Source organism: Bipolaris maydis, assembly GCF_028858645.1.
Source record: "Bipolaris maydis strain C4 unplaced genomic scaffold PSV08scaffold_9, whole genome shotgun sequence".
Lineage (NCBI taxonomy): Eukaryota > Fungi > Ascomycota > Dothideomycetes > Pleosporales > Pleosporaceae > Bipolaris > Bipolaris maydis.
Window position 1 is genome coordinate 580,090 of NW_027093865.1, and position 18,229 is coordinate 598,318.

General features: G+C 52.7%; 7 protein-coding genes across 7 annotated transcripts; 4 read left to right on the forward strand and 3 right to left on the reverse strand.

The window, feature by feature from the left end:
- The first annotated feature begins 206 nt into the window (after positions 1-206).
- Positions 207-4,157, forward strand: PSV08DRAFT_402766 (anaphase-promoting complex protein). Its single transcript, XM_014228250.2, has 6 exons — positions 207-369; positions 419-1,107; positions 1,520-2,758; positions 2,810-3,174; positions 3,228-3,648; positions 3,724-4,157. The coding sequence occupies exons 1-6, from the start codon at positions 291-293 to the stop codon at positions 4,090-4,092; spliced, it is 3,162 nt and encodes a 1,053-aa protein (XP_014083725.2). The 5' UTR covers positions 207-290; the 3' UTR covers positions 4,093-4,157.
- A 20-nt stretch (positions 4,158-4,177) lies between these two features.
- PSV08DRAFT_402767 (cytochrome c oxidase, subunit VIa) lies at positions 4,178-5,043 on the reverse strand (the record flags this gene model as incomplete). The annotated part of the gene is made up of 3 exons (XM_014228251.1): positions 4,178-4,400; positions 4,460-4,628; positions 4,841-5,043. 3 exons carry the CDS (start codon positions 5,041-5,043, stop codon positions 4,353-4,355), a joined length of 420 nt encoding a protein of 139 aa, XP_014083726.1. The 3' UTR covers positions 4,178-4,352.
- Positions 5,044-5,381: 338 nt separating this feature from the next.
- On the forward strand, positions 5,382-7,337 carry PSV08DRAFT_225360 (Endonuclease/exonuclease/phosphatase; the record flags this gene model as incomplete). Its single annotated transcript, XM_014228252.1, has 2 exons — positions 5,382-5,598; positions 5,656-7,337. The coding sequence occupies 2 exons, from the start codon at positions 5,382-5,384 to the stop codon at positions 7,335-7,337; spliced, it is 1,899 nt and encodes a 632-aa protein (XP_014083727.1).
- Positions 7,338-9,231: 1,894 nt separating this feature from the next.
- PSV08DRAFT_402768 (uncharacterized protein) lies at positions 9,232-10,242 on the forward strand (the record flags this gene model as incomplete). The annotated part of the gene is made up of 2 exons (XM_014228253.1): positions 9,232-9,576; positions 9,632-10,242. The coding sequence occupies 2 exons, from the start codon at positions 9,232-9,234 to the stop codon at positions 10,118-10,120; spliced, it is 834 nt and encodes a 277-aa protein (XP_014083728.1). The 3' UTR covers positions 10,121-10,242.
- A 1,037-nt stretch (positions 10,243-11,279) lies between these two features.
- Positions 11,280-12,877, forward strand: PSV08DRAFT_410485 (DHS-like NAD/FAD-binding domain-containing protein; the record flags this gene model as incomplete). Its single annotated transcript, XM_066093857.1, has 2 exons — positions 11,280-11,754; positions 11,892-12,877. 2 exons carry the CDS (start codon positions 11,280-11,282, stop codon positions 12,614-12,616), a joined length of 1,200 nt encoding a protein of 399 aa, XP_065948896.1. The 3' UTR covers positions 12,617-12,877.
- A 94-nt stretch (positions 12,878-12,971) lies between these two features.
- On the reverse strand, positions 12,972-15,140 carry PSV08DRAFT_363208 (uncharacterized protein; the record flags this gene model as incomplete). Its single annotated transcript, XM_014228255.2, has 3 exons — positions 12,972-13,850; positions 13,983-14,674; positions 14,903-15,140. The coding sequence occupies 3 exons, from the start codon at positions 15,138-15,140 to the stop codon at positions 12,972-12,974; spliced, it is 1,809 nt and encodes a 602-aa protein (XP_014083730.2).
- Positions 15,141-16,392: 1,252 nt separating this feature from the next.
- PSV08DRAFT_392316 (uncharacterized protein) lies at positions 16,393-17,810 on the reverse strand. Its single transcript, XM_014228256.2, has 2 exons — positions 17,262-17,810; positions 16,393-17,211 (listed from the first exon to the last, which is right to left on the reverse strand). The coding sequence occupies exons 1-2, from the start codon at positions 17,793-17,795 to the stop codon at positions 16,627-16,629; spliced, it is 1,119 nt and encodes a 372-aa protein (XP_014083731.2). The 5' UTR covers positions 17,796-17,810; the 3' UTR covers positions 16,393-16,626.
- Between the last annotated feature and the right edge of the window lie 419 nt (positions 17,811-18,229).

Here is an 18,229-nt window from a genome sequence, read left to right on the forward strand (position 1 = left end):
GTCTGATTGTGTCGGGAGAGGCGGGCGGGGGCGATGAAGCGTGGATGGATTGGCGGATCCTTGACTGGTTAAATCTCACGCAAAAGTCTCGTCCAGCGATGAGCGTGGCGGATGCGCTGTACATGCAAATGCAAATGTCCCCAGATTTTTGGCATGTAACCCCGATGCGGCTAGCGACCGGCGAGACTACTGCGGCGTCATAGTTGCATTGCGTCGTGTGAGCCTCACCCAGATCGAGAGAGCGAGCTGCCATTGCGCCTCTTGCCCATTGTACTGATACCCACGTCAATATGCGCCCAACCTCGGCTTGTCTTGCACCTGGTTTCTTCAAGCGTAGTTTGGACGAGTTCAAGCGGCTCTCCAATTTTGGTGGGTGCCAAAAACCGCACTTTGGATGCGCCGCCACTGACATTTGCAGCGCTCAAGCTCGAGGGCCTCAGGTCACCCCAGAAGCCATTCCCTCTGATTCTCTTTAATCAGTCCGAAGATGTCGAACTATGCAAGCGTATGAGCGATCAAGACATTGGCGGCTTCTCTTCCGCAAACTTGGACTTCCACCCCCCTACGAAGAATGAACCCCCACATGTCCGCTTTCACGGCTCCATATCCACACAACTGCCACACAACCAACCGCACATTCAAAGGACCGGATATGCCGGGTGGAGGACATTGGACCGGGGCTCGACAATCTTCGGCAAGTCGCTGTGGGATGTGAGCATGTATAGTTTCCTCGCCATCCAATTCAAGTCAGATGGGCGCAAGTACTTTGTAAACGTCCAGACAGAATCCATCGTCCCCACCGATATCCACCAGCACTTGCTGCACTCGAAGACACCTGGAGAGTGGGAAACAATCTTGATCAAGTGGAATGAGTTTGTGCGGACAAATCACGGCCAGGTTGTAGAGCCTCAGAGAGAGATGTTGACGCAAAAGGTGCGCACAGTAGGCATATCGCTGATAGATCGGATACCAGGGCCATACGACCTGAGTATTAGCAAGGTCTGGGCAACAAACGCGACAGATGAGGACGAGTTCTTGAAGGCTGCTCCGGTCCCGACGTTGCAATCTAGTGAAGGTGATCTGAAGAGTGTCAGGAAGGATTCTGGAGTTAGCAACTCTTCGCGTCAGACGATTACATAAATGGATATAATGTTGAATTGTCGTAATTGACTCTAGATATATTTTTGCTGCGCTCACTATGCCACTTTCTCTGTCCCTTAAGGAATCATAGCGCTTAATACTACTGTGTCGATGTGGGATGTGTGGCGCTGCCTATGCGGAGCCCATTGCTTCGCGACAGGTACGCGCCTGCGCGCTCGGTTGCTGGTTACTTACTGGGCTGGTCCCTCAACATCACCTTCACCAAATAAGGCTCAACTTGAGAACCGCACAGTCGACAAGAAAGCTGCTAGCCACGTCACCAGTACACGATGCAAAAGCCGCATAGAGGAGTATTGTGAAAAGTATCCTAGAGGCAATAGCTGGAGGTCCACACAATCTGCTGCTTTGTTTGTTGTAGCTACCTACAACCTTGAAAGCGGCAAGGATGACGATACCTCGTTACCTTACAGCGCAAAAGATTAGTCTTCTTGTTTTGACTCGTCTCTACTGCACTTCTCCTCTCCCCTCTTCCGCGACAATACCTGTTCTCTCCTTCATCTTGTCAGACAGCCTGCCTTCAACACCATCCAGCGCACGGCCACAGCCCTCTACCTCAAACCAGCAGGATGCATCTTTTTCAATCGATGCATTCGAAGACGTGCTCCAAGGACATGCGTCAAGTATGCCGGGCCGGACCCTGCTCGACCTATTCCTCAAGCAAATGTGGGAGATAAATTCCTTCGATGCGCTGCATGCTCTCTTTGACAGTATTCTGGAGATTGTTACGGCGCCGGTGCCATCAAACCAAGATGAAGAGATACCAGACCGCACCTATCTATCCAAAACATCGCCCCTGGGTGCATTTGTTCGTAGAGCACATTTGGAGTTTACCAGACTGCAATTCGACGACTCAATGAAACTCTGGTCATCATTCATCAAATACAGAGCTCCAACAGCGCAATGGACCAAGCGACTTGCTGGCCTAGCTTCAAGTGGTGTCGATGTAGTCGCTTCTGAGATGGGTTTGAGGGATGGAGATGATGTGTATGAAATTGCATACGGCCACCTGGAGGACCAAGAAGAGCAGGGCGCAGATACAAGCCTGGATGACCTGGACCGGATACTCGACTTCCAACTTGACCGACTGCAAAGGTTTGGAGATCGCGTTCCAGATGAAATGAAAAGCCGGTTACGCAGCATGGTGAGCCCGTCAGGACAGGTACATCGCCAGGCGCATCTGGTGCACTTTTTCGATGCCTGGAAGGCGGGAGACTACACATCCGCATTTGACAATCTGCATCGCTACTACGACTATGCTATGCAGACACGCGAGAAGATTCATTACCAGTATGCTCTGCTACATATGGCTATTCTGCAGGCAGACTTTGGCTGCTACGGTGAGGCCATAGCTGCTATCAACGAGACCATTGCAACAGCTCGGGAAAACCAGGACATGACTTGTTTGAGTTTCAGCCTTAGCTGGTTGAATCATATGGCCAAAGCATACCCAAAGCAGATGAGAGGTGCAGGATACATGAGCATGCTTGGAAGCGAGCGAGATGCATTGGCGTTCCTTAAGACCAAGGCAAAGGATGCTAAAATGTATCATCTGCTCAGTGCAAGTCTGCTCAACGAAGCAAAGCTTTCTCTCGCCACCGTACGTAACAGCTCGGTGACTTGATTGGACACAGTGTTAACATCCTACCAGGGCGATTCCGTCCCACGAGCGCTGGAACACATCTACCAGTCCTCCCACCTCAACATCAAAGAGAATGTAAACAGCTATGGCAGTCAAATGCTTCTCATAGGAACGCTCTACAACCGGCTCGGCATACCTCATCTGTCCAACGTGCACTGTGAGCTCCTTCTTGACTGCTACTCGCACTCATGTCCCATTGAAGAGCGTCTCCGTGCCATTGGGCGCCAAGCTTTTGTCATCAGCCAGAGCGGCAAATACGACGAAGCGATATCTATCCTCGAATCTGTAGATACATCCGTACACAAGTCTCTCAAGTTCAATCAGTTCCTCGTCCTATGTATCGGGCTCATCAAGCTGAGAAAAGCTATCAGGAGGTACTTAAAGCAAATACTGTATCTAAATCATAAAACTAACATGTCTTGAATAGATCCGACTGGCCAACAGCTACGCACCTCCTCGAAACACTCAAACCCACCAATTCCTCTTCCACGCCTCCTCTTGACCCGGAACTGTCGTTCATCCAGCACGACACTTATATCAACTACCTCGTCTCAACGGCTCAGTTCCCGCTTGCGTATCAATGTATTTCGGCTCTTGCCCAGTCCCTCAAAGAAGATAATGCCGATATCCAACAACGCATTTCGGTACTCCTCATGCAGGCTGATCTTTGGATCAAAGTAGGGAAACCAGAAAGGGGCTTCAGCGTGGCACTGCGGGCAGCGAGTGTGAGCTTCAGAGCACGCTTGGGCTTCACGCTTTGGTATGCAGTGGGTTGTTTAGGCGCGATCTTGAATTCGCTGGGTGAATATCGAGAGGCGAAGAGATTAGTGGAAGGTGTGCTTCCTCAGGTACGTTTCCACATCCTTTTATTCTCATGGCAGAAAAGTAGGTCGATGATGCTAACATCTTGCGAAAAAAAAAAGGCTCTAGAAGGCGGCGATAGGCTGCTCATCGGAACTTTGTACTCGCACTTATCAGATTCCTATATGGGCCTTGCTAATCCCAATCTCACACCTGTCATTACCATTACCGCTTCCAACCCGCCGCAAACACCTGTGACGCCTACGGCGCCATTGCACCGTTCCCGCTCTACCAACATCGCCAAAGCAGAACTCTATATTGACCGCGCACGAGACAGTTTCCGGAAAGCGGGGTACCTAGATGGAGAATGCGAGCAGCTGATGAAGAAGGCGATAATCGCCAAATTGCGGGGCGACGAAAAAGTAGCAGAGGAATGGGCAATGAGGCACAATAGCGTTTGGGAGGAAGGACTGGCGGCACTAGAAGGCTAAATCATGTAAAAGAGAGATGTATAGAAACCAGTAATGTGAATTATTCGGGACGTTGCCACACACACACGCACAGTCAAGTTGCAGATACAAAAGGGAAAAAATGCATTTGTTGGTCTACTGTCTCTCTCTCAGCATGTTTGCTCTCGTCGTACTATCTACACGCATTCAGCCCTGGCAGTTTACTTTCTAGATGAGGTGTTTTGGGCTCGGGAATGGTATATGTGATATCACTTGTATAGAAGCGCTGACGTGCAAAGCGCTTACTCGTCCTTCTTGTGATAGTTGACCTTGTCGTTCCAGAAGGCAGTCTGTTGTGGAGTTAGATAACAGGGTTGGGCATATATGCATGTGTATATCTGGAATGTACCTTGTCACCGTCTCCCCACCAGAAGTTCTTGGTGCGAATGTTCTGGTAAGGGTACTCGGGCCTCTCAGAGCGGGGGTGCTCGTGCTCCTCGTGGGCTACGTGCTCCCAGTGGGCATCCCACCTCACCTTTGCGTTGACGCTGGCGACGATGATGCAGGGGACGGCGACGCTGTGATGATGGTTAGCGACCATTTCGAGGGGGAAACAGCATTGTATCTTTTTCGTCTCTTTTGAGACTGCCATATTTCACACCAGACCCCAATTTGGTCCCCTCCACTATCCAATTTGCTTGTCCTCAACTCCACAATCGTCTTGTTGTCCCTTCCTCATCCTCATCGTCATTCCCCCCTCTTTCCCCAGAAAAGCAGCCGGGCAACTTACTAGAGCGAAAGCTTGCGCCAGAACTCGCCAGACTCGCCAGCGTGCTGCTGAATGTGAGCACGCTCACGGTTGAACTCATTGTCCTCGGCACCGGCAAATTGCTTGGGGCTCTCGGAGCTGTAGTTGCGGCGGCCGGCGCGGGCAGGAGCGCGGGCAAGGGCCTGGCGCGGGGCGGCGCGGGCGACAGAGCGGGCGGCGAACATGGTGAGGGATTCGGCGTGGCCGGTTTGGGGTGGAGTGGAGATGGGGGGTGGTCGCAATTGGTGTGGGCGTAGGCGTGGGCAGTGAGGTTGTGACAGAGGAGCCAGCTCCGAATTGACGAAACAGGGCTTGGCGCGCGCAACTCGGATGGGCTGATGCGGAGTTTGCCGACCCCGACGGGTAATGTGACGTCGTGCACTGGTCGCGTTGGCGCGACTTGCCTCCTTACGCGAAACAGCTTCCTTTGCTGAGGCATCGACGAGGGAGCAGGACGATGAAGAGGACTGGCTTTGTGCATATTCATCATCGTCCTCCATAATCCCCTTCCACATACACCACCATGGTTCGCATCACCACATGGAATGTCAACGGCATTCGCAACCCGTTTGGGTACAAGCCATGGAGTACGAATCGCACGTTCAATGCCATGTTCGATATATTGGAGACCGACATTGTGATTATGCAGGAGCTGAAGATTCAGCGCAAGGACCTGACAGATGATATGGTCCTTGTACAAGGCTGGGATTGTTACTTCAGTTTGCCCAAGCATAAGAAGGGTACGCCATCTTGGCTTGTATACGCTAGTCCTGTCATCCTGTACTGATGTACTCCAGGATACTCTGGCGTCGGAATCTTCACACGGCAAGCCGTATGCGCTCCTATCCGCGCCGAAGAAGGCGTCCTGGGCGCTCTTTGCCCTCCTAACTCGACAACGCCCTACCGCGAACTCCCGGAATCTGCCAGTATCGGCGGCTACCTTACTCCAACACAAATTGCGACTCTCCCTCCTGATCTTGACGCCGAGAGCTTAGACTTGGAAGGGCGCTGCCTGGTCCTCGAGTTTCCGGCTTTCGTCCTCTTTGGTGTCTACAGCCCAGCAAACAGTAATGGTCTGCGGGACGGATTCCGCATTGGCTTTCTTATAGCCCTCGAAACACGGATAAGAAACTTGACAAAAATGGGAAAGAAGGTTATTCTTACGGGAGACCTGAATGTTTCCAGAGACTTGATCGATACGGCGAGGGCGGAAGAACACATACGGACGGAGGGCATGACACATGACGAGTATCTGAACACGCCAAATCGCCGCATTTTCAATCAGCTATTGCTTAACGGCAAGGTGCCAGGCCAGCGAGACGAGGGACGGGAAGAGCCGGTGCTGTATGATTTGTGTCGCGAGTTTCATCCTGATCGCGAAGGCATGTTTACGCACTGGGAGCAGAAGATCAATGCTAGGCCAAGTAACTTTGGATCACGGATCGATTTTATTCTGTGCAGCATCACCATCAAAGATTGGTTCCAGGATGCGAATATCCAGGAAGGACTAATGGGCTCAGACCATTGCCCTGTATACGCAGTTTTGAAAGATAAAGTGCCGGTACTACGAACGTCAGGATCAGATAGTGTAGAAGAGGAGGTGCATATTCTAGACTTGATGAACCCAGCAGGCATGTTCAAAGACGGTGTACGGCAACGCGATTATGATCCAGCCAAGGACATCCCGGCTCTTAGCGGGAAACTTCTTTCAGAATTTACTAAGAGGAGGAATATTCGGGACATGTTCAGTAAAAAGCCAGCTCCCCCGAAACCTAATCCAAAACCTACGCCTGCGGTAGCTCGGCCGGACGTCACAGCAAAAGCTGAGGTCGCAAGTACTGCAAGCACAGTCGAAGAGCAGATGGATAGAGATCTAGCTTTGGCCATTGAGGCTTCTAAAGCAGATATGCTTGCAAATACTGAAAACAAGCTCACAAATTCGCAGAGTCCTCTCAAGTCTGCCGAAAAACGACGTGCATCAGCCTCTGCGTCTCCTGGAAAGCCAATCAAGCGGGGCAAACCCGGGGCCCTAGCTGTGCCTACCAAAGGGAATAAAGGGCAACAATCACTTAAAGGTTTCTTCCAGACACATAGCAAGCCTGCAGATTCTGTTGAGCCCAACGACGCAGTGCCATCAATGTCATCATTCGAAGCCACCGATACTGCAAGTCAGAATGCTACGGACATGGCTCATCCATCTTCTCCGTCGTCGACAGCCAACAAGTCCTTTGACTCTGATCCCCGCGCTTCTCAAGAAACCTCAAGGGAAGGCTGGACAAAGCTTTTCTCTAAGAAAGCAGCGCCCCGATGTGAACATGGCGAACATTGCATCACTCGCACGACCAAGAAACCAGGAGTCAACTGTGGACGGCAATTTTGGATATGCCCTAGGCCGATTGGGCCTTCGGGACACAAGGAAGTAGGGACGCAATGGCGTTGTGGAACGTTTATCTGGTGTAGTGATTGGAAAGGCAGTTGAGGGAGTCGGGGAAGGCGTGCTGAAACTGCTGCGCCATTGTTGGATGACTGTATTCCCTCGGATGGTGTTAGACGAGGGCAATGCCCGAGATTGCAAGAGTACGGCGAATTGTATGGATGGTATGACGGGTATTGCACCAAAGTAGCAGATGATGCATCGAGAAGTCCAGAGCCATGGGCGAATGAAGGCGTGCAGAATCCAAGCGTACGTAAGGCAGGAGTAAGACTAGGCCGCACACATGGCCTGCTCGCAGATTGCGTACGAAACAGCCGTTTCGCAATACCATGGGATTTGGACAAGAATGCGATGGTGGTGAAGGAGAGGGGCTGGGTGCATGCCGTTTATCGATTCTCTGAGTTCGGATGCCGAGGCGGGGGGGCTGAGGGAACGGGGCGGGACGGCGGAACGTGGCTATGCGGGGGGATGGACAAGACCACCAGACGAACAGTCCGTTTGGTACGACGGTCGAATCTACACTACCCTAGGAATGTCGAGTCTGGCACACGGCGATTGTGCAGCAGTGCTGCCATGTGCTGCTCGGCTATGCTTTGCGTCTGCGCATACTTAGAATAGAGAGAGGCGTGGGCGCCGCCTGCGCGCTGGCAACTGTGTGCGCGGCAGCCGTCATGGCGCATTCGACATCAGACGATGGATTTGCCCAAAGGCTACACGGCCAGGCCAGACAAGCCGGCCAGTATCCACCAGCTAATCCTGCAGAGGCACAGAAACGGGCCGGCAGCAGTTCGCGGGCGCTTGCCCGGCACTCGGTTGTTCCCGCGGCCATCTTGGTTGCAGTTGTTTATGAAACACCAACACTCGCCCATCCGGCGGCCGCGCCTATTGTCACTGTGAGCGCCTCGCGGATGGGCGCTCTCGGTGGGTCGCCAGGCTTCTTGCTCGGCCCGTGTGTGTTGGACTGCTACTATTCTCGCCGCCTGGTCTCTCTCGCGCGCGCACTCGACCTCGGGCGACTCTCTGTGGACATTCCCTTTCTGCATCAGGCTGCGGGCCTTGGTTGCACTTTGTTGTTTTCTGCGACAGGCCACCTGCAACATGCACCCCTCTGCAGGTCCCCGAGCTCAGCCCTACAAAGTATTGATGACTACAGCGCCCTACATGCGAATGTCTGACCAGCAGACGCACCCCTTGCTCGTTTGTCGCTTGCCAAGGTCTTTATTTGGGCCTTGAAGCCTGGTCGAATCAGCGCCAGATTAGCCGCCCCTAAATCGCGTCCCCCTTCCTCTACCGCTACCCCTCCATTCGGTACTCGAATTATTCTTAGACACAGCCGCATCTGGCTGCACAGTGGGTATCCTCAAACAGGCGCTTCCGTTGCAGGCCACCCTCCCTTGCTCGAGGGGACGAACCGCTCACGTTTCTGTGCGCCGACCACTCACAGGCCCAGTTTTGGCCAGCCCTGGCCCTCTTTCATGGCGCTTGGAGTCGTGACCCAGTGAACAGCCTCCTCTTCGCCTAGTCACACATACCATTCTCGGTACATGGCAGATCGATCCGGCGATTACAGAAACATGTCCTGGTTTCAAAACAATTCTCCGGCCGGCCTGATGGCCTTTGTTGTGGATGGAGGCTCTGTATGTGGCTTGTTGTATAAAGATGCTCGCCATGCCCCTTGATGCTTCTTCAGACAGCCCAACTGCAACAGGTACGACTACAAGTTCTTTCATTATCACTCGTCAGGCCATCTCCCATCTTTCCTTCTTACTCTGTCACTCTCATTCTCCACCGACTTGGTCTGCTCTAATCATAATCCGCTACCCGGTCGCTTCCATTACTCTCATCGCTGTCTTCTACTTCCTTGTAGCCCGTCATTCAATATCTCTATTCCTGTCATCACATTCTTCTCTTGCTTGTCTCCTCACTCTATTGGTCGACAATGCCTAAGATTGACAAGGGTCCGTCGCATCGCCATTCCGTGTCGACTTCATCGGCTGCAGGCGGAACTCGGAGCTCCTCTTGGTCCACTAAGGATGACGAAACACTTATCCGCGCGAGAGCCCAAGGCCTCAACTGGAACCAGATCGGACCAAAGCACTTTCCTTCCAAAACTCCAAACGCCTGCCGTAAACGCCACGAGCGATTGATGGAGAGGCAGAATGCGGAGCAATGGGACGGCGTCAAGCTCGAGATTCTGGCACAAGCCTACATGGACGTGCGGCAAGAAATGTGGAGTTTGCTCGCAGCCCGTGTCGGAGAAAAGTGGCAATTGGTCGAGACAAAGGTGAGTTTGCTTGTGAAAGCCAGACCGTTGTAGTGCGATACTGATTTGACCACAGTGCATGGAAAAGGGACTTAAGAATCTTACGCAGGCTGCTAGGTCGGCCCACAAGAAGCTCGAGAATGGTACCTACCACGACTATGAAGACAGTGGAATAGGCATTTCTGACCTCGAAGAAGAACAAGAGGATCAACATGGTGGCATGTCGCACATGTCCGCAATCTCCGAGCCTCATTACTCTCCGTACTCTGGCTACCCACAACCACAGCATCAGCGGGTTCCGAGCATCCAGTCTATGCTGCACCCGATGCAACAGCATTCGCACCATATGCAACAGTCTGTGCATCAGCCTATGCAGCAGTCGATGCAACAACCTATGCCACAGTCAATCCAGCAACCTATGCCGCAATCGATTCAGCAAATCCCGCAACCTATGCAGCAGCCACTCCAGCAGCCAATGCCACAGTCAATGTCACAGCCAATGCAACAACCGATGCACAGTCAGTCAATGGCATACTCGTCGCATCAGCTATCGCACCCGCAATAGACGGCTGGCATCGTGACTAATGGGCTTTGGCCTTATTTTTCCTACTTACTTTTCCTTCAACATCTCATTCTCACGATCGTTACGATTCTCATGGCTACCTTTTTCACCCGGTAACCTTCTCTTTTCTGTACCAATACCCTTCAGAAACGCACCGATACCCATCACTACCATCTGGTAGCTTCTCTTCAAGATATACACCTACATAGGTGACTTAGACTTGCTAGTATAGCAGTCGTTCTATACACTCTATCTGTTCTTGTGGAACAGCGGAGGACCGTAATAGGGTCGGATAACAGGACATTCTCTTGCATCAGGATCGATAGTAACACGGGTTATTTCTTTCATATTTTTTAACCTTTTTTTTTTGCGATACATGTTCGCGGATACTAGGATGACTTTTCTTTGGTATGCGGAGATGGACTCGTGTATTTTTTTTTTCATTATTTCTTATGCTTCTCTTCAATGTTATTTCTTTCTTTTCATGTCATTTTGATGCTTCCAGGCGCATCTTCTAGCATGTGATTGAGTTTCCTTTGTCGTCTAACTACTTGTTGTATAAAAAGTTGTCTGGTTTACTGACGATGTTACCAACTTGTAGTTGTACAAAAGAAACTACACTACTAGCTGCCTTCCAGCTGCGAACACACCGTTCCCAGACCCCACTATCGTCGAGTCGACCCTGTATCATCTTCGTTACACAAGCGCACAGCCCCGGCCGCATACACAGCCTCCGCCATAGTAATCCTTTGACCCCACAAACTTCCAAACATAAGCACACTCAAGAAAAAGACAGCCTAGCGATTTCATGCATACCCTCTCGCAGAGCCTCACTAAAAATAAACATTCAATTCCGTGCATGCGGCAACGACACACCCTTTCCCGCCTGCACTCTGCACGCGACAGCAACAAGCACGGCCACGCGATTGGCGCGTGGCGCACACGCGCACCCGACAAGGCCGATTTGGCGCTAAACAAGCATCATGACATAACCACCTTGTTTTTGGAGCATTGCCGTCCCCGGTCCCCCCATGGACAACCCGCACAACGACAAGATGATTGACCGATAGCAGTAGCCAGAAGAAGAAAAGAAGAGAGAGAGACTCCACCATTTTTTCCTGTTCTTCCCTTCATCTCTCTCGTTTACTTCAATCAAAACGCAATGCCCCGCGCCCCTCTCCTCCGCATCCCATATACAGATCCCTTACCCGCACCTCGTATCATTCCCACAAGCGCCACAACAAGCAGCGGCGCCATTGCCGCTCTCGTGGATTTTCTATCGCCATGCCTACCATCTCCCATGCCTTCCTCCTCTTCTTCTTCGTCGCGGCACCCTGCATTCGTACCCCGTCATGATGATGCCAGACCAGCAAAGACGCTGCTTCTCACCGGCGCAGGCATATCCGTGGCATCGGGCCTCGCAGACTACCGCGGCGCAAACGGGACGTATACGCTAAACAAGACGTACCGCCCCATTTACTACAATGAATTCTGCGACAGCCACGAGGCAAGGAAACGGTACTGGGCAAGGAGTTTTATGGGGTGGACGCATCTTGAGCGCGCGAGGGCGAATGCGGCGCATGTGGCGTGTGGGGAGTTGGGGAGATTGGGTGTTGTTGGGCGGGTGATTACACAGAGTACGCCTCTCTCTCTCTCTTCTCCTTTATCCCCCTCGCTTGGCCTCCCATCTTCCATTGAAAAAAAAAGGGCAGCAAGGAAGAGGAAGATTCACAAAAGAACAAGTAGCTGACAAGAGTTGTTTTTTTATGAGTAGATGTCGATTCCTTCCACCCAACCACACACCCGCACCTCGCCACCATCGAACTCCACGGCTACCTCCGCAACCTCGTCTGCCTCAGCTGCCGAAACGAGTACTCACGGCGTACATTCCAGTCCCAACTCTCCCGCTTAAACCCCTCGTGGGCCGCGTTTCTCGCAGAGATGCTGCAGACGGGCGCGCTGGATACCGAGAATCCGGTCGAGCGTCGCAAGAGAGGCTTGAAGACGAATCCAGATGGCGATGTCGATATTCCCGATGCGCCCTACACTACGTTTCGCTACCCTGCGTGTCCTACGTGTCTGGAGAAACCGCCGAGGCGCGCGGATGGGACAGAGGTTACTGTGAGGGTTGATGCGGATGGGGCGTGGGATCCGCGCAGTCAGGGCGGGGTGCTCAAGCCTGCTGTTATCATGTTTGGAGAGTCGATTCCCGCGGCTACCAAGGTGGCGGCTGAGCAGGCGGTCGAGGCTGCGGCCAGGGTCCTGGTCATTGGCAGTAGTCTCGCCACGTATTCTGCGTGGCGGCTTGTGAAGAAGGCAAAGGAAATGCGTTTGCCCATTGGCGTCTTGAATATGGGTGGAGTACGCGGTGAAGAAACGTTCTTCGGGGATATGAACAATGTCAATGCCGGGAGGCATGCTGTGCGGTTGAGCGACAATGCAGAACGGATACTTCCGAGTGTTGTTGAGATTTTAGCGCAGATGAAAAGACAAGAATAAGATATATTGGGAGGGTTATTTCTTTCAATCTGTAATCTTCATATTTCTACGGATAAGAGGAGAAGAAAAATAACTGATTCCATACTAGAGGGAAAAAGAAATCGGTACAGGGACATCAGACTTTGTGGTATCAAAAGCGTAGGAAAAGGGAAAAAGAAAAGAAAAGGTTTATCTAATGCCCGCAAGAGACTTTATGCATATGTGCATATAAACGGTTTTCAACACCGCCAGAAGAAGAATCGAAAAAAAACTTCATAATTTCAATGTTGGGGTTGAACAAATGTGTGTGTGTGTGCATGTTGGAGATTAGTAGAAAAAAAAACCCAGTCTAACAAATTCCCCAACCCTTCTTTGCTCATGGCATCTTCTCGGCATCATACACGGCAACAACAGCACCGCCGTTGTTCAAGTCCTGCTTGCCCATGTCGTTCTCAACCGGGTTGTGGGCTTTCGATTTGGAATCCATCAAGAGCGCGAGGTTGCGCGTGGGGAGACGCATGAGGTCGTCGCTGCAGGCCTTGCAGATGCGCAGCTGGCACCACGTGCAGCACCACTTGCGCTCCTTGCCGTTCTCGCGACACACCATGCAGGCCATGGGCTGGAAGACGTTGTTGGACCAGATGTTCTGCGCGTGGCCTGTATAGCAGTGGAGGTGCTTGTTTGTGACTTGTGGGACGAGCGAGAAGGGCACGGGGATGGATTGCTCGGTTAGGGGAACAAAGGGAGGAGGTGTTGCGGGTTCCATGACTTCTTTCGGCTCAGTCATGATCTTTGGTTCACTGTCCTTGGCGATGGGGGATGGAGGGATGGAGGGTCCGGGAGATGAAGATAGATCCGGGATGCCGACGCTGATGGACGTGGGGCGCGAGGGCGCGCTCAAGGGACGAGAATCAGATTGTGGTGGGAACTCGAGTGAGGTGATGCGAGCAGGTGGCTTGGCGTTGATTGGTGGTGTTGGTGCATATGGAGGCGCAGGGTTTGTGAACTCTGGCTTGATCTCTTGTTGCACTGATACCGGAGGTTGCTGCTGGGGCTCAGCGACGGGCTCAGTGACAACAGGAGACTGCTCGTAAACGGATGAAGTCCTTGGGTTGGTTGGGGGAGGCAAGGGCGAGACGGGTGAGATTCCAGCGTCTGGTTCTGCGAGAATGGGTTTTAGTGTTGGAGAAGGTGTCGGCTCTGGGGTAGTAGCGTGTATGTTGACTGTGGGGGGTGAGGGAGCCGGCCTTTGTGCCTGTGTAAACTGAGTTAGTAACTAAAACTCGTTCTCATGGAATAGGGCTCCAGTACCCTGAGAGTTTTGTCATGATGCAGAAGCATCTTATCTGACGAGTACTGGTGGTGGAAAAGGGAGGTAGATATATACCTTCAATACACTCAAGCCTGTACTGCTCTTCCCCTGCACGCTGACAGGCGATCCTAGAGAGTTGACACGTGGATTCGAGGGCAGACCAAAGACCTTCTTTGGTTGCGCCAAAGATGTCGTATCCTCCTTTTCTTCGTCGGGTGTTGGTGGGAGCTGAGCTTGCATGTTGGGCAGATTCTTTTTCGGTTGAGAATTGTCCATTTCGCTCGCGCTTACGTTGCTCTCGACATTTTCCCTCTTGGGTACATATGCGGGAGCTGTTGGCACGGCCTTTCTTCCTCGTGGACCATTTCCTAGTTCTGCCAGGCTCTTGAAAGTCCTGACAGTCTCGGGAACAGCTTTGCGCTTCACAACTGGCGACGAGGCGTCACTCGACTTGCCCTGCGACAAGAGCGAATCATTTCGCTCTCTGGCCTGCTTTGAAACCCTACCTCCCATTTCCTCCCTCCGATCTGATTTGGGTGGAGGTGGTGGGGGAAGATCTTCTACTGCAGAGACTGCTGAAGGAATGGATTGAGACGGCAATGGAAAGGCCGATGGCGAAGGGACTGTTGCTGTTGACCCGTTGCTGATGGTCAGCTTCAGCGAAGGCGGCCTGGAACCGCGAGACAGGCTACGTGACACGATGCGCTTCCTTGGTTGTGGTGAGCCTCCGACTGAGCTAGATGGCGACAAAGGTGCGTCTTGGTCGTCTGGTGAACATTAGTCTATTATGATGGAACAGCAGTCATTGTTGGCGTGATTGGTGTAGTTGAGGTGTAGAAAAGAAAGTAACAAAGCCATGATGAGGTATGTGACGACGTGAAACCAGGGCGTGGTCAGTGTGGACCCAAGCTATGGTTCAGACCAGCGAGGCTGGCAGTCTCAAGATCCACCACCATGTTGGTTCAATCGTGTCAAATTCCAAAGAATTCACTCACCTCGAAGTTGGAATTTGGCGTCCATTCGCTCTGAAGCGGGTACAGGTTTGCGCGCGATGCTGTCTGATCGTGGGGGAGGGGGAGGGAGCTCCTTGGTCACTGACGCAGGCGAGTAGACTGACGGGGACCTGCCGTCCGGCTCAAAGGAATTACCATAGTCGCTGAGCAGTGCACTGACAATGTCTTGACGAGACGACGGAGTGATGGCTAGGGTGTGTTGGGTTGTGATGTCGGACATGATTGTTGTAATGAGCGTGTGTGAGAGACGTTTGTGAACAAGGTCGAATGAATGGAAGTGTCTGGATAGACGGGTTTGCGGAGAGCGAACACAAGCTGGTAGAGAGCGTGGGGGGCAACGAATGAAGAGAACGACTATGCAACAATGGAGACGAGCAAACCGGTCCCAGCCCGATTAATTATGCCTTTTCGATAATGAGTGGTAGTAAAATGAAGGAAGGTGAGAGGAGATGGGGACGCGCATAGTAAACTCTGGCGTCGAAGATGGGCGTCTCAGGCGTAGAAAAGGACAGGGGGGGTGTGTGCGTGCTGAGTGGTCAGAAGACCGAATACATGAAGCAGTTGACATGATGACCAGGCAAAGAGTGGCCTGTCACAGGTGAGGATGTGGAAGCGGGCGGATCATCCATGTCCGCATAGAAGCGTTTGAGATGACAGGATGGTCGCGGGGCCCACCGGGACGCGGGGCGGTATCGATACTGGGAAGCAGGTCGATCAGCGCGGGCGGGCTGAGCATTGCAGCAGCGAGGAAACGGCAATTTGCGAGCCTTGCTGCTGGGCGCACTCGATGCGCCTCGTTCACAACGGTCGACATGGATGCAGCAGGCGCATTGTCGTCGACCCGTCAGCACGGAGGGCGATACAGGACCGGCGGGACGATGCGGCGCATTGGCAACGTCTACGTAACAGCCTAAGGGGCCTTCCTCCTGCCAGATCCTGACACCTCCGGGCTGGCTTTGCACGTGACGTGCACACGGCGCGTTTCAGGCACTCCCAAAGACCAGCCTCCGGGTCGATTGGGGAACTGTGCCTGACACTGGCTCTGCTCCTCCACCACTGCGCAGGCATGCATGACGTACCCGTGGCTCTCGGGCCCCTAGACACCGTCTAGAATCGCATGCTTTGGCCACAACGAAGACGACAACGACGACCATCATCATGTGTCTTATTACAAGCTACGTACGGACCGAGCGTGCTTTGCATGTGCTCGACCACAGCGGATAGATTGAGTGGCTGCGCGCACGCCCTGCTAGCTTAGTACGCCAGCCCTTCATACTCTGGACGAGCAGGCCGAGTCCAATGCATCGAGAAACGGACCGCATGGACATGAGTTCACCAAACATTATAGGGCTGATTTCAAGTATAGTATCAATGGGTTTCCATTGCTCCGTCGTGTCACCATAAAGCCGCTGTTCCAATTAGGAAGAGCCGTTATGCTAGGTCGTCCGTATACGAACATACCTAAGTATAGATCTCCCGCCCCTTTTCTACTGCATACTAAGCCCAGTGCTCTGCGTCCAAACACTACTTACATACGACGACCCCTCATCCAATTCGGTAGCCGTCTGGCCGTGTAAAATGTAAAAGCTCCCATGCGCCATCGCTAATGACTGATGGCTCTCAAATAGCCGACCATGTTGTAAAAATAAATATAAAAAATAAAACAGTACATGTACAAGAAAAAGATGTATGGGGGTATCGGTCCATTACTGGAAAAAGTAGAGGAAAAACATTAAGACGAGTGTGATCGTAGGCGTTAGTGATACGCTTGTTGTAGGTGCGGCGCTTTTGACGGGAGCAGCCGTAACATCGAGGAAATTAGTGCCACACCCTATTGAGATTTGGTGTGCGGCTGAGGCATACGTTTTCGCAAGGGGCTGCGAGGCATTGTTGCTGTAAGATGCGAATACACCCATTGCTGACTTTAGACATGAATTGCATGTTGGCCGTGATCCAGCTGGGAGCTCTTGTCCAACGGGCAGGTAGTATGGGTACGCGTCGCCAGGAGACGTCGTGTTGGTCACGGCGCTTGCAAAGCAGTAGTTGCCGTCTTTGCCGTGCAGGCAACTCGCCTGGTATGATGGCATGTAAGCAACCAGGCCATTGTAAGCCTGTATCACTATGGGATTGTCGTTATCATAGTCTGCTTTGCATGCGTCGGCCATGAGGATTTCCGTGGCATACTTGTCCATGAGGGGCTTGCATTGGGACGCGTTGGCCCCGCAAGTCGCGTCGAGGGTCTGAGTAATGCGAAGGGTAGATTTGGAGGCATCGAAGAAACCGCTCGATGTCTACAAACGGTCAGACTCTCGCTCAAATGCAGGGGCACAGACTCAATTACCTGTAGTAGCAACGAGAAAGGATGGCAGTTTACGAAATCCTCGTTTTGGCGCATGTTGTTCAGAAACTGTGCACAGGCATTGGTAAAGTTGTTGGACAGGGCAGAGTCAAAAGCGGCGGGGACGGAGAAATCGCCATTGGAAGCATTGGGATCGGTGCCGAGGGCTCGTTTGGATGGCGGGGATGAGCGGATGGCATCGTGGTGGCCCTGTAGAGGAGGCATCAATCGCGGCGCCTTGGGGTGGTGGATGGGATGAGGGTGCAGCGCCGATCCAAGGTCGTCTTCCACAAACAGCACTGATCGATGACCATGGGCTCTGGTCGCGAGTGCGGGAGCAGCCAGGGAACTGCAGGATAGAAATGCAACGAGCAGCAAGAGCAGCGCGCGGAGACGGCAGCCGAGCCTTGGTGCCAGGCGCTGATATATGGGCACACAGCGCCAGCGGTTCTCGTGTTGCTTGTCGAGGGTTTGCAGGGGGGGATGGTGCGACGGGATCGCTAGTGATTCGGGAGTACGAGCAGATTGGGAATCCATTTTAATAGATGGGCGGCCGATCCGATATTTAATATCCAGGGAATTGCACCAACTTCATGCAGCCCATGGCCGTCTCTCCGTTTCAATGTAGCCTGGCAGGCAACTCACACACGCACGCGGCCGGGAGCCTGCGTGAATATGTAATGTCCTTTGGTTTCGATGTTTCGCTCCGGGTACCTGCAGCCCAAGTGTCGTACGCTTTTTTAGCGGGTCGCCAGGGGTTGTCAACGGCGATGGGGAGAAAAAGCAAAGATTGACAAGCAGCTGGTGCGGCTTGTTCGTGGGTGTCGATCGTCGTCCAAACCTCCGTTTAGTAAAACAGTCTTGCAGCATCCAGAAGACGGCCAGGCACGGGAGCAGCCAGCCCTTATGATGATTGCCATGGGGCGTGGGAATGATTGCACGCCACGCCCCCCCCCCCCCCATGGCGGACC